Genomic DNA, 15153 nt, shown 5'->3' on the forward strand with positions numbered 1-15153 from the left:
TGATTTTTACAAAATGGAAAGACTGAAATGTGCTACCATACCAGTTACTAACCAGTAAGGTTACTAAATCACATAAAAGTTATGGCGCGTAAATTTACTACTGTTACACCAAATGATTTTGTTGTTCCATTCAACTGAGTTACAAAACCAGTAACATCTTATTGCATGTTGAAGAAAGAAACCCTCACCAATTCTCCGCAAATATTACCAACCTGATAGTTTTATACAAATGAATGATGTTAATATGAGTGAATAAATCCAATATTCTGGCCAAAAATATTCTTAAGAACAGAAATTGTTAAGAAAATGGAGAAAGAAGAGCAGGATAAACATAAGAGAAAACTGAAGCTGAAAATCACGTTATGTCAGCCACTAAAGAAAGATTTCTGCAGTTGATGCCCATCTCATGCAAACCTTTTTTTCGTTTGTTCATGGAAATTCAGATTTTTGGGTGCTGCTGCATTTCTTCTGAAAAACTCATCTAGGTTCTTTGAAGAAGCTATTTTTCTAGTGCTATTACCCCTATGTCAAGTATTAATTCTCCTTTAAATAATAATAAAAATATCTAAACTATCTCCAAGTGTGCTGAATTTGAAACCAGGCAACAATTCTTGGATATTTTTTAAAAAAGTAGTAATTTTTTAAAAAAATCAAATAACCGACAGTTACTGTGGTTGAATTTCATTAGCATCCTTGGGACCACAGCTATCTTAGGTAACAAGTGTACCGAATTTCCAAAGGGGCAGAAAACATCCCACAGTTTCTTTGTACTCATGCAGTAAGCTGATGTCCTCTTTATTCCCTAGAGGAAACGTATCAAAGACAACAGTACTCCAAAATTCTTCTCAGTGTCCAAACTTAGGTAAGCTGAGCTCTTGTTTCCCCAAGGCACAAACTTCCTCCATAGGTAGATCAAGTTCAGCTTCTCCTTGCCTAACACTGAGCAGACTTTAAAGCACAGAATTCACTTCTCCAACCACTACAGAAGGAATGCTATTGCATGGAGCAGTCGCCAACTTTTGAACCCCTTCTTGCTTGTTCCCCTCTATCACTGGTATCACTAGTACAGCTCCCAACTAAATCTTTAGATTATCATCCATGTTGTTGCCACTTCGCAATGAACCGGAGAAGTATACCTTCTCATAACCTCCTCCGCCTAAAGAGCCTGGTGTAAATCCTTAATTCTTGACACCCCACGTAAATGCCCTCATCAGTGAATTAAAGAATTTACCTCTGTCTCTCACCATCCTCTCCTGTCACTGCTTCAGCCATTGTATACATGACTAAATAATAACTGATCTGAGAAGAGCCTGACTCTACAGGCAGTGAATGAGACATTTAGCAAAATGTAGATGAGACATTAAAATTGCCATCTTTTTTGTTTTAAATGTTTGTAATATGTATTTGTTTTATTTTAATTAAGCTTTTGTTACAGTCTTACTGCTTTATTATTATCACATTTGCCTTTTTCATAGTTGTTTTTCTAAAGTAGGTCTTTTCTTACCGTGTTTTAACGTATTTACACATATCTGTCTCTCACATTGTATACACTTTTCTCCCTCCTACAATCTGTTCTCTATCTAGTTGCTTGAGTTGCTTGTTTGTCCTCCTCTTCTTTCATATTTCAAAATTTCTTTTACACTATCAAGTTTGAATTTCTGAATCAACACATTAATCTTACCTCTTCACATAAAACCTTGTAAACTACTCCAAACACCTATTACACACAAGAGTTTGATATAAAAGATGGAAGGAGAAGCATTTACTGACAGGAACCACCCAGATGAAAAGAAAAAACACACTTCTAGCTACTCGAATTCCCACTAGAGTATTTCTCCTTGGATCTTTTCTTTCCAGTGTGTATGAGCCCCAAGCCACCAGAAGCATGATAAATTTTAAGCCTTTACATTGCTCCCTTATTCCATATATGCTTTAAGAGAAAAGGTTTTTTTAATTTTTTTTATCAAAAGTGTTGTACCAGAGAGAAATAGTTTCATTTCTTTTCTTCCCTTAACTTCCTGGTTAGGAGCGCAGTATCAGTTCATCCTTCTCAATCCACTGCTCACTGATAACTCCAGTTTTTGCAACCTTGTTTTCAGTTTTTCTAAGAAATGAGCTGAAGCTTGTGGTAGTCTCATCACTCTCCACAGAGAAAAGCAGTAGGAAAAAAGATACAGTTTGGACCTACTGGGTTTTTTTTGTTTGTTTGTCTGTTTGGTTTTGTTTTAAGGGAAACAGAGGTGATAATTCTAACTAGTTTCTGCACAAAAGACATTTAAGCACTACTTTTGCAATATTTTTTTTTTTAAATGAAAACCTAGTCTCCAGCAAATATTTTAAGCTACCTGTATATGTTTCACACTCACAACAGATCAGTGGAATTTTCAAATCCTAGATACTACTATCCACTTCAAATTCACATAGTTTATTAGAAAAAAAATCCATGCTCGCCTGTCATCAGCACTGTAATCTTATACTTTGATAAGGTCTGCTGGTTTCATTCAAGGATGAGACCTCTTCTTAGAAGAAACATGGAAGATCAAGGAAAATAATTCCTTACATCAAACTGGCAACATTGCCTGAGGAGTTATGACAATTTTCATACAGACCATTTATCGTTTAGGCCAGTTATTTTCATTTCATACGAGACAAAAGTGCCTAAATCAGCTAGAGGACTGAACACCAGAAAACCCAGAAAAGGATGCAATTTTTATTATTATTAACAAAAACTGGAGTCCTTATACTCACTCTACCATAATTTCCTGCATTTGGAAGAGTAATTTATATGATCTGTACATGAGGTAGATATGATATCACCATGTAACTGTCTGTATTCTCTTTTTATTCACAACATAATAGTTCCAAATACCTTCAGTGGGGTTCGACTTCCACAAAATATTGCCTTATCTAACCAGATATACATCCAATTCCCACTACAGTGATTATAGGATACAAAAAATGACAACGTATTTAATATAATACAATTGAATATGATCTAATCTTCATTTTGTATTAAAAAAAATCACTGCAAATAGTATGTGTTCTAAATATGTAGTACATTTACCAGAATTTTAAGATGCACAAAAACAGAGAGCAGGTTTTACAGTAGCTGAAGTTACTCAACTAAAGAGAACTATGAATTGAAAAACCGTACTAAGATAGAAGGAACTCAAAAGATAAGAGCACAAAGTCTGATCTCTCCATGTGATTGAACGATTACATTTTTTTAAAGATACTTTGTCATCAACTCTTTGGGTTTTTCCATGTTTTTTTAAAGAAGCATTCAAAATGCAGGAATACATAATCTGTTTTTAAGGATAATAACCATTTGAGGGAACACAGGTCTGATCTCTGTCACACTGGCACAATCACTGCATAAAATAAATAAAAATAAAAAAAAACAGGAAAAAGAACTATAACTCTACTAGAAATACTCTCTTAAAGGTTATCTGTTAATTTAGGGATAGTATCCCAGTTTTAAATGCTCAGCCTCTCATGTTAGCCAAGGCAGCAGCATCTTTAGGGAGGAATGAAAATGCAGGCATGTAAGCACTGCTGTGAAAATTTAAGTGGCTACAGCTCTTAGGGTTTCTTGGGAAAGGTTTTGGAACTTACACTCTAGAAATTAACCTCCTACACTGGACCTACCATACAACTATATTACACTCAATAATCTTAAAGTATTTTTTGTTCTGCCCGAGTCTTGATTTAAAATGAACAAAACCTTTATGTTAGAAGAAGGCAAGCATCACTTTCACAAGACTAGGTTTCTTTTTCACACAAAGTGTAGTCTGGTGCTTTGTTAGTGGATTGTACAAAACAAAAATAACTTAATGGCCTAATGTTTTAATACATTTTCTTCCTTTGCTTCATTAAAAAAAACATATTTGAAGAGAACCATTTTCTATACGGAATACTTTAAAGCCAACTGCAAAAAATTAAACTTCATTTAGCAAAACACATAACAATCACAGTGACAAGACTGATATTTAGAGTAGAACATTAGCTTAACTTGGTAAATATAATAGAAATAGTGAGTCTTAAACAGGCTTTTGTAATGTTTAGTACAGTAAGTTTCATTTAGGTAGCAGGATGCAAGAAATGAATTATACCTACAAAGTTCCAATGCTAAAAACATTATACAAATTGTGCATTGTCTCTCACATAGAAGTAAATGTAACAAAATAGTGTCCATAAAATGTAAATTATTTTTTTACTGTCAAGTATTGATAGGTGAATCAGAATGAATCAGTACGAATCAGTATTCAGTGCAAAACTGAAAAAGACTGTGCCTCTAATAAATTCAGTACAAGCCTAGCAAAAAAGCCTGCTGTTATCACGAAAGCTCATGTTATCATGAGATTACAACAGACGTTGAGTGAGAATACGTACAAATTTAATGAAATGTAAAAGAAAACACTTCAAATCATAACAAATTTCTGTAGTGCCTTCTATTGCATCTCATCGCCTGCTAAGGGCTCTTGTCACGTTAGCTGCCATATTAAACTACATGGCAGCACCGCCACAACAACATGACATACAACTAAGATTTTTTCTACAGTAAGAGAGAAACTTGGTTCCATTAGAAAAAAGTTCTGAAAAAAACAAGCAAGTATTCCCATCATAAATGAAATTGTCATATAGGGAAATACTGAACACTGATAACAAATTAAAACATCACAGATTCAGAGCTCTTCATACATAGGTACGTGCATACACATGCATTTTCCCACACAACCATACATACATGCACTTTCACTTACCTCAATAGCTCTCTTTATATATGGTATCTGCGTGCCACTGTCCAGATCTTCGTTAATTATAAGTCTCCTAGCCCACTGACCTGCTCTGACAACACCATTACCATGAATTAGGACCAGCAGCTTGTCAGGATTTGTTAACGCATCTTCACTCATAAAGATAAAGCTCTTTGGTTCACTCTCAGTTGCATCAACCTGCAATTACAGACAACATGCACTTTTATGCATCAATAACATTTTTTAAAAGAACATCTGTAGTTATAAAGTTAGTCACCAAATTGATATATAACTTTCACCATGTAACAACTATTTGTATGCATATTATAAGGACTAATGTGTGCCCAGTACTAAAGAAAAATAAAGCAAGAGTTAATATCTGTGCAATGTGACTTTGGAACATATAAGTATACCACAGTTTAGAACAGTAATCTAAGGGAGATTTAAATTTAAAAAAAGGGGGTAAAAAGTACACTAAAACTTTGAAACATCAGTTGTTTACAGAAATTTACTGGCAAAAAAGAAAGTTCATAAAAGAACAATCGGGGGACAGGGGTGGGGGCGGGATCAAATAATTTGTCACCTCTGATATGCCTGAAGCAACAATAAAATTCTTACACAATATGAAAAAAATCCTGGAGAGTTCCATCTCAGCCACCTCAACATAAATACCCAGTAAGCCACAGAGGAACCTGTATTGTAAATTTGCCTATTACAAATTTAATAGGATAGGCCTAGGAAAATGTAGAAATCCGATCTGGGTCTAAATAATGGCTTCATTAAGAGTCCTGCACCTGAGTCAATGCTTAGCTACTTTACTGTAGGAACAGACCAACAACCAGCTTTGATAATCAGTAAACCATAATCTAATTCCAAGTTTTGTCCTTACTCTAGAGAGTAAAGCAGCACTTTTTGTTCAATAAAAACAGAAGTTCTATAGAGATGGTCTACACTTGGTTTAGCAAGCCTAGCTCAAGGCTAGTTAAGAACTGTGCTGGTGTAAACGCCATGAGGGCAGAAAAAAACATCTCGTCTACTCATTCTTCCCTTTCTACCATATGAATACATAGAAAAGAAATAACAGAACAGGCAAATCTCCCCGTCCTCCTGTACTCCACACCCCACGACCCACACAGGCTAACTGTACAGCTCCCAGCAACAAATCTGGATTCTCTTACGCCCTGGAACAGCGATGAACGGCAGGTCAGGATATGAGCCTTACGTTGACAGGAGGAATGGCTATTTGGATGATGTCAGTTTTTCTCTCATACGTGGGTATGTATTCTTTACTACCCTTACCTCAGGAAAAATTAATTGTGCATGAATCTCCAGACTTTTTTTTAATGCAAGTCCTACCGAGTATTTTTTTAATGAAATCAATGAGGCTACTTAAACAAAAGGAATTCCTAACTGGAAGAATGGTCATGTTTCTCCTCAGCATCTGCTGGAGTGCTGAAGACCTCATTCCCTGCTCCGAAATGACGTAACATCTCACGTGCCTCAGCTTGCACTTTCTACACCAGGAAAAGTACTCGTGTTCTCTCACACTTTGTGTGAAAATAGAAAACACGGTAAAAAATACACTCTATTGAAAAGAGTACAGAACATGTAAGTGCAACAGGTACCATACTGGGGCTACAGTCAGATCACGTTGCTGCTTCTGAAGTAGCAGTATTGATACCTTAAAATTTAACACAGCTTAGGTAAAAAGTCAGACAACACTAAATCTCAGATAGTGCTTGGCAAGATGTAACTGACTTTTGCACATGAACTGAATACTTACGATATTGTAATTAAGAAAAAACATTGTGCACTTGTATTTCAGAAAAAGATAAAACTTAGCTTTATGCTTTAGTATTTATAAACTAAATTTTTGTTTACTATTTAGGAAATACTAGCACTTAGTGATCATATGTATTAGAAGATATCACTAGTTCACACTTCTGCAAATATGTTAATTTAGAAGTTAAAAATATCTACCAAGACCATAAAAAAATAAGTCTTCATTCTCTTCCTCAAATTAATCACATTTGCAAACTTTTATTCAAGCTCATTTATCTTCAAACAGTAGTAATTCATTAGATCAAGCTTTCACTGAAGAATTCACATAAAGGTCACTCTTGTGCACAACCTTACTTTACTGACAAATCAATGTAGAGTACTATTTAGTGCTAGATACACCGAGTCCACATAAAATAATTTATATTTATTAGCCACTTTCTCTTCCAGACCTACTCATGAACACTTATTTCTGATCCTTTATTTAAAGACAAATCAAATAAATTAGTAAAATTCAGTAAAATGGTAACCTTTAATTAGTTTAATTTAACAATTTGATTCAATGTTGTTATTCACATGCAACAACAATCTTCCAATAATCTGTAGCTAGGAATGTCAAATCAATCTAAATTCTGCTGATAATTTGCTGTTTAAAACTACTGTGTGAAGTTTCATTTTCCTTTTCTCAGATTTATTTTTCCAACACAAAACTATACCTTAAGGTTTATGAATGTATGCAGTTATGGTTGAATTCTCTGAGTTATGTGCTCTACAGATATTATGATTTTCTTAAGGTTTTCAAACAGTGAATTACGTTTTCCTTTTGAGTTCTGTCTCAAATGAGCTATCACCTAATACAGTAGTACCAGCCTACAGAGTATTTCAACAGCATACTAGTTAGTATTTTGCACAGCTGCTATCAATACATGCAGTAAAGTCAAACTATACTTGAAATCTAATCTTACTGACATTCATGTTACCACATCAACATTGACTTAATTTTCAGTTCTTAGCCATTACCAACCCAAGATGCACAAGACTGACTAGGCTGTAGGGGTCTTTTATTTTGTACATTGGAAGATTTAAGTTTAAGATTGAATGTTAACTTTTTAAAGGGGAAAAAAATCCACTAATATTTTTCTTATTCCAGTTAAGAAACACAATGAAAATTATGAGGCTAGAGCCTGCAAACAAGTGAAACAGGTGTAACTTGTGACTGGAGGAAAAAACATGGCAAATAAATGGAATTGAAACTGCAAAGACTCAAAAAGATTGTGAGAATTGTGAGCAGCTGGTGCAGAGAGAAAACTGCTCATTTGCTTTGCAAGATAAGAAAGTCTTCTGTTATGCGGCTCTACATAAAGCTCGCTAACTCACTTATGTTACAGTCTTTACAATATTGAATATCCTGATTTATAATTTTTCACTCAAAATTGTAAAAAATGAAAACTGCTGATCAATATTATAAGCAGCTAAATACCATTCGGTCATTACCACAACTAACTTAACAAACCTAAAATCAGCGGAATTTTTACAAAACAAGTATTGACTGGACTTTGGCAACAAAATAGCCAAAAGGAACATGCAGTGGAGATAACAGACCATTGTTTCTCAAAGAAAAGTAGTTCCTGGCTGTCTAGTAGATCAAGAGAACTACTGAATGAAGTTTTACCTACTGTAGTGAAAGAGCAAAGCATTGGTAAGTTAGAAGATTCTGCAAAGTTAGACCTTTCAGTGCCATCATCAATAAACCATATTAGTAATTATTTAAACTTCCATCTCAAGCCTTCCCAGAAGCCATTAAAGATGCGTTTAATTCAGAAGCACCCTCTATTTGTCCTCAAATCCTAAAGAACAGCAAAGATCAATCACTGATTATGCCATCAAAACTAAAGAAATACAAAGACTTCATCTGGATAAAGAAATTGCAGTCATCTTTATATTCATAATATAACCTTCAATGGAGCACAAAATGAGAAATTTAAAAGAAATAATTGCACGGCTTCTCCCAGACTGTGAGTCTCTTCATTTAAATTTTCAAGTCCAGTAGTATATGTTAAACATTAAGAGAACTACAATACTTCACAGTAACAATAATGCAGTATGCATCTCAGCCTCCCTGTGTAGGAAAAAATGTTCAGATTTATGTCTTGTCAGAGATGCTGACATAATAAAATAATGGGCAAGCTTTCCTGATTTCCAAACTACTCTTATTTTCATATCTGAAAAGAAATTTACAAACAATTGTGTCAAAAACTGAAGCTGCTGCCTGGGAAAGCAAAATAAAGACAGCAAGTTGGACTTTGCATATGGGGCTGAAATTAAGAAAGATGAGAGAACATGAAATGCTGTCATCCTAAACCTTTGAAGCATAGCATTTCTGTACACTACTAAAATCACACTGAAAAAATAAAAAATACAAAAGTACTCCACTTAACACAGTCCTGAAACACATTTCATATATTCGAACATCATTACACTGTCTACTTCATCATCAGCTGCAGAAAAAAGAAGGCCAACACACCGTCTGTCACCTGTGACGAAGTTCAGAAAAAACATGTTTTCTTATTCACCTCCAAAATGTTCATATAATAACGTCATATTCCTAAGAAGAGCCATAGTGGTCAGATCAAGGTCCCATGATCCTGTTTCTGACAACTGCCTGATTGCTTGGGGGAACAGTACAAGAACAGAGTGGTTTTAAAGTGATTCTTCCCTGGTTTTGGCAACCAGTAACTTTGGAGCCTCCTGAGGCAGTTTATAACTGGACAAGCATGTACAACAGTTCAATGCACCTACTGCACCTTAGTATTGTCAAATGGTTTTTTTGAATACATTTATACCTTTCTCCTTGATAGTATTCTGTGGCAATGAGTTCCACAATATAATTGGGACGTATATGAAATAGTACTGCCTCTCTTTCAGTAGAGATCTCCTGCCTGATAATTTAAACTTGATGCCCCTTAGCTTCTCTATTATGAAAAAAGCAAAAACCCATTCCCTATTCATCTTCTCTACACCTTTCATGATTTTATAGATTTGTCATATTCCTTCCTCAGTCATCTATTTTCCAAGCTGAAGAATCTTTGTCTAATCTTTCTTTGTCTGAAAAGCATTTCATGCCTGTGATCGTCCTTGTAACCCTCCTCTGTATTTTTTTTTTTAAATTCTTCATATCCTTTTTGATATAGTGTCCAGACTCCATGCAGTGTTCAAGATGAGGGCCCACATAATGAGTGGAACGACGATGTTTTTCTGTTTTGTTCTCAACACCTCATAATTCCTAACATCCTATTTGCTTTGAGGGTTTTTGACTGCCATTGAGCACTAACTGATGTTCTCAGAGAACTATTCACAATCTCTCCAAGCTCTTTCCTGAGTTGTAATAGCTCATTTAGAGGCCACCATTGTGTTTACAGAGTGAGTTATTTTCCCCATAATTTCACATTTACCAGAATTGAATCTCATGTCATTTTATCATCCAATCATTCAGCATCATGAAATAATTCCCCAACTCATCACAATCAGCTTGAGATTTAAGTATTCCAAACAATTTTAGAAAAAACAGAAAAGTTTGTTAGCTTCTATTAGTTTCTTTTTTCCTTTTATTTACAACTATGTCAGTGAAGGCCTTAATAACACTGCACCAGTAACAAATTATTTCATCTCTAAAATATTAATACTTTTTTTCCCTTTTAACCAATTATTAACTCATAAGAGGAATCCCTCCTCCTATGCTTTTAAAAAGCATTTGGTGAGCTCGTTGACAGCTTATTGGAAATCCACGTACTCTTTTACTGACAAGATCTTTCTCTTTCATGTGATCTCTGACTCCTTCAATGAATTCTAGTAGGTTTTTTAAAAAGAAACCTTTTTAAAAGGTTTGGGACTTTTCCCCCAATATATTATTTCCTCCTGATACAGAGGAATCACTATGAATCACTCCTGGAGGCCTTTCAAAGACTATCGCATTTACTCTTCTTCTGTTTCCCTGATGAAAATAGCTGATGTCAGCAGTAAGTTACATACTAGTTGGTTGCTCTGAAGCTTCTTATTTGACTTCTTATAGAACCCTGGGCTTAATAACCATCTCATCCTGGAATTTGATTATTGTGCAATCTATCAATTTGTCCCAAGATCTCTTCTACTGATATGTCACATTTCAGACAGTTCCTCAGAATTATAACCCGTTTAAAATAAAATAATAATAAAGTGTGGAAACTGGACAAAATAAATTGGAAATAATTATGTTAGTTGTTCTTATTTGAGCTGAGCATTGCTTTTGCAGGCAGCTCACCTCTTAACCTCATCAGCTCCCTTTTACCATTAGCCTTTACAACTGTTAACACGCTCCTCAAATGCAGTTTTGGGTGATCTCACTCTGATTTTTTATGTAACTTGCCAGCATTTATACTCTTTTGTATTTTCCTCACTTGCACAAGACTTACTCTTGCTACAGAAGCTGTCTTATTACCTCTATTATTCTCCTTTACTAGTTTAAACTAGGTTTTTTTTCTGTTGTTATTTTGAAGTCTGTCAGTGGTGATTTAAACATAGCCTTTAGACAGCTTTAATTTTTCAGCTTCTATATGCATTGTTTCATTTTTCTCATTTTTGTAGGCCTCTTCATAACCTATCTTTGACTGTGGTGAGGGCTTCCTACGCATAATACTTATTACTGAAGAACGGTACTCATACCTTGTGCCAAATTTTCCACACTGCTCACAATTAAACAGCTGCATATATTTCCTGAGTTCTTACTTTGCTCCAAAATGCAATTAAATTATGACACTTTGCAGAAGGTGGAAGTAACATATTTAAGAATAGCTTAAATGTACTACTGACAAACTCCATCAGTACTTAATTTATAAATAAGAGTAAACACAGATTAATTCAACAGTGGGAGCTAGACAGGGCCATTCTTCTCCCAAGCCAGACATCCAAATCTCAGAGCCATGTGGACAAGTCACCACGTGTGTGACAAAGGTGATGGAGGTGTTGTAATACTTATTCCAAGTTTGTTTGTCTTCATTTTTTGAAGCTAATAGATCAGCCTTAGCATTGCATTACTTACATGCATATTCCTTTCTAGAAAGGACAAAGAAAGTTCTATAGCCTCAAAATTCAGGCACTTAAAAGCTTCCTGGTTTTACAGAGAGAGGGTGACATGGCTTGAAGAAATCTTTTGACACATCACCTGTCTGGTACACAGAAGTACTCCTTGGACCAAAACTTCCGCAGTGAAGAAAACTGGTTGTGCAAAGAAGTTAGAGATCACGACCAGCGCTGCACCAGCAGACTGCCACGATGAACCCAATCCTCTTCTCTGTCTACACAGGGAAATATGAAGTGGGGAAACGCTTTCTCAAGCACTCTCGGGTCTTGGGGCATCGGCACAGCCTACGTGGTTTAGTAGGCTGGGACTGCCAAGGAGAGAAGCTGCTCGCCCTCTGACTGCTCCATGGAGCTCCTGGCACAGCTCCTTCTGCCCTGACCAGGAAAAACTGGCAAAGCCTGGCTGGGAAACCTGGAGTAGTTTGGGCAGGTTATCAAAACATTACCTGAACAACACTTAGGGAATGGAAATAATGGGAAGCATGAAACGTTACAGAACTGCTAAAGCAAAGGACCTTTTCCTTCCTTAGCCCAAATGGGTTCTCCCTGACTGAATATGAAGGACTGGCTGAGAACAGCAGGAATGCAAAAGCTTCTCAAACACAAGAATCCTTTATGATAGTGATGGAAAACCTACTCAGTGCTGTCACACTATAGTCTCCCCTACTTTCTCCAGTATATAATATAAAAATACCTAACATCATCATGGTATCACATGTATTTACAAAAAGTCTCATACGTGTTCTTTGGGGAGTGCTTCATCCAAAGGCTGATCAAATATTTCCACTAAACAGCAGCAGCACCTTATATTACATACATGTAACAAATAACTGGAAAAGTGTGTTTTAAAAAAAGACTTGGAGTAGTTTACTGAAACTCAGTTTGAGTTTATTCCTTTGCCTATAAAGGCACGTTCATTCTCTACATCCAGCAGTAGAGGTCTTGAAACATTCACAAATACTTTTCAAAAAGCTTATGATTTCTGTATAAAAACTACCACATTTTGAAAATTCTGGTGTCTGGTAAGGCAAGGAAGGCTCAGCTGGAGAAATGAAACACATAAGAAGTGAGGTGGAACCACATCTCCAGATGCACACCATGCTGCATGCGAAGGCAGTGTCCTGAGACAATGCCCTGCACACACCCTTGGCACATCTGAATACTGGATTGCAGGCTATGATTTTTACAGATCCAAACAAACAACGTCTTTGGAAAAAAAAAAAAAAAAAAGAAAAAAAGATACTTACTGGGAGAGTTACTTTCTTCAAGTGGCATTCCGTTTGCAGTAGTTCATAAACATATTTAGTAATGATCTGGAAGAAAAAAAAAGAAAAAGAAATGCAAATAGATACCAAACCACTTACAGTAATGAAATATCCAGGCAGACCACTTAACAGCTAGTTGGTTAAACTGCTAAGCACTTGTATATGTTTTGCCATTTATCTGAATCCTTTACTACACAACTAATGATAGAACTTGAAGCTTTACACAAAAAGTTCCTCTCTGTCCCTCAGAAAAGGCTGCTTGCCAGTACAAAGAAATTGTAACTGTACCTGTGAATCCATCACGTGCTGCTGTGTGAATAATTATGTGCCTCAAAACTAAGGATTATAACCAATTAATATATACTCGGGGGTACAAGAAAGGCTCTCTTTTGCAAAGAAATACTTTAAAAGCATTTTTTTCCCATAAGTAGGACTCCTGAAACCCTCTCCCCTGCAGGTTCACTTCATGAGCTACATGGAGAGCAGATCTGTAGTCACCCTCAGCACAAGTTGTCTTGCCGTTTCTATTCACTGAACAGGGGAGGAATGGGTCAAAGGTTTCTAAATAGAAGAAAAACCCTGACTGATTCCCCACTATGGGGGAGTTTAAGTCTCTTGTCTCCATGTAGAAATAAAATTGAAATTTTAGACCTGAAACAAAAGGAATTATTTCAAAGAGCAACCAAAAAAAAATCAACCTAGTCGCAAGGAAAGACATGCCGTCTCAAATGTAACAAAGTTGTTCACACTTCAAAGGCTTGCCTAATATCTAGGGAAATTTTTTTTTAACCTTATATATTCTAAGAAAAATGGAGATGCAGATGTAAGAACTTTCTAACTATTATTAATTTGGGAATTAAGCTGAGGAACAAACTAAAACGCTTTGTCCGTATGGGGCTGTAAAAACAGTTTGGAAGTAACTGCCTGGATTTCACTGGCTACAGGAGTTTAAAAAAAGAAAAAAAAAAAAAGAAAAAAAAGGCAAATTAAAGAGGAAAAAAGTGCTCATTAAGAGCCTCAAATGGTGTTTGCCTTCCCTTTAAAGCTTGGAGAATTATGTTTAAATTCCAGACAGGACAAGATCTAAGTCCCAAAATATTAATCCAAGAATATCTGGGTACAAACCCAGCTGGTATTCTTTAGTCCAACCCCTCAAGGCCACAATTACAGCCATCTGAACCCACAGCATATTAAGCCACAACAGAAACGTCGCTGTAACAAAGCTCTCAAGTGATGGCATCTTAACAACACACTATGAACTGAGCAAGTAGGAGCCAGGGTATCATAAACTTCAATTTTAATTTTCCAAATGCACAATTACCAAATAAAGTTTCAATGAAGTCCAAAAGTTTTCATTATGTACATGTGAGCAAACACAATATGCAAACGTTTGGAACACATTCGAACAAATTAGAGGTACTGATGAAAGCTAATTAAAAATGTTGGCACGTGCCCCTCCCTTCCTTTCACAAAAACCCCAAATCTTTATTAGGATTATGTGAATTCTTTGCTACCCTGCTCAAATATGTTTATTGATAGAATTATGTTCAAAAAACTTTATGGTTTTAAAGAAAATCAGTCTTACTGAACATTACTATCTACAGGGAAACTGCATTTGGGGAAGGAATTTAGCTGTGAGCGATGAGTTGATTTAAGACATGTTTATCCCCAAAGCAGTATGTTAGGAACATGCATACAGTGTAATTTTACCTTCAGGGCCAAACTTTTTATGGTTCACCGAAATCAACTTCAGTGTAATGCCAACAAGTAAAGCAGTTAAGTTCCTGCAGTCTCAGATGCTGATGTTGTACAGACATTAAAATGAGTATAATGATAATATGGCCTCAAACATAGAAATTTTATTTTTCACTCTAAATCCAGGCATCTACTAACCATCAAAACCACTAAAAGAACACTCAGAAGATAAAAAAATTGCTATGAAGCAAATGTATTTTAGACACCACTTGCAAAAATCTACCCCTTTTTGCAGCTATGTGTTTGTATCTATTTCTTCTATTCTCTCTCATCTATTTAGACTGTGATGTCTTCAGGGCAGAAGTAAACCTTGCCTCATTTTTTCCACAGCCTGGCTCAATGGGGCTGTGATCCGAACTGGCTCTTTATGCACTACTCTAATAAAATAAAAAGCGATATCAGCCTTAAAAATTGGACTGTTAAATCAGTAGAGCATTCTGGTATAGCAAAGACTTAACCTAATGAAAGCTTTTAATAAGAGT

At 35.7% G+C, this 15153-nt stretch overlaps 1 protein-coding gene across 10 annotated transcripts in view; it reads right to left on the reverse strand.

Moving 5' to 3' along the window:
* The window catches only part of ARB2A (ARB2 cotranscriptional regulator A), a 271136-nt gene that overhangs the window by 201610 nt on the left and 54373 nt on the right, over positions 1-15153 (reverse strand). For all 10 annotated transcript variants that reach the window (XM_075019998.1, XM_075020004.1, XM_075019999.1 and 7 more), the window contains 2 exons: positions 12899-12964; positions 4764-4955 (listed from right to left, as the gene is read on the reverse strand). In XM_075019998.1, coding sequence (XP_074876099.1) covers positions 4764-4955; positions 12899-12964 — 258 coding nt within the window. The remainder of the gene's footprint in view (positions 1-4763; positions 4956-12898; positions 12965-15153) is intronic.

The sequence above is a fragment of the Buteo buteo genome, chromosome Z (assembly GCF_964188355.1).
Source record: "Buteo buteo chromosome Z, bButBut1.hap1.1, whole genome shotgun sequence".
NCBI lineage: Eukaryota > Metazoa > Chordata > Aves > Accipitriformes > Accipitridae > Buteo > Buteo buteo.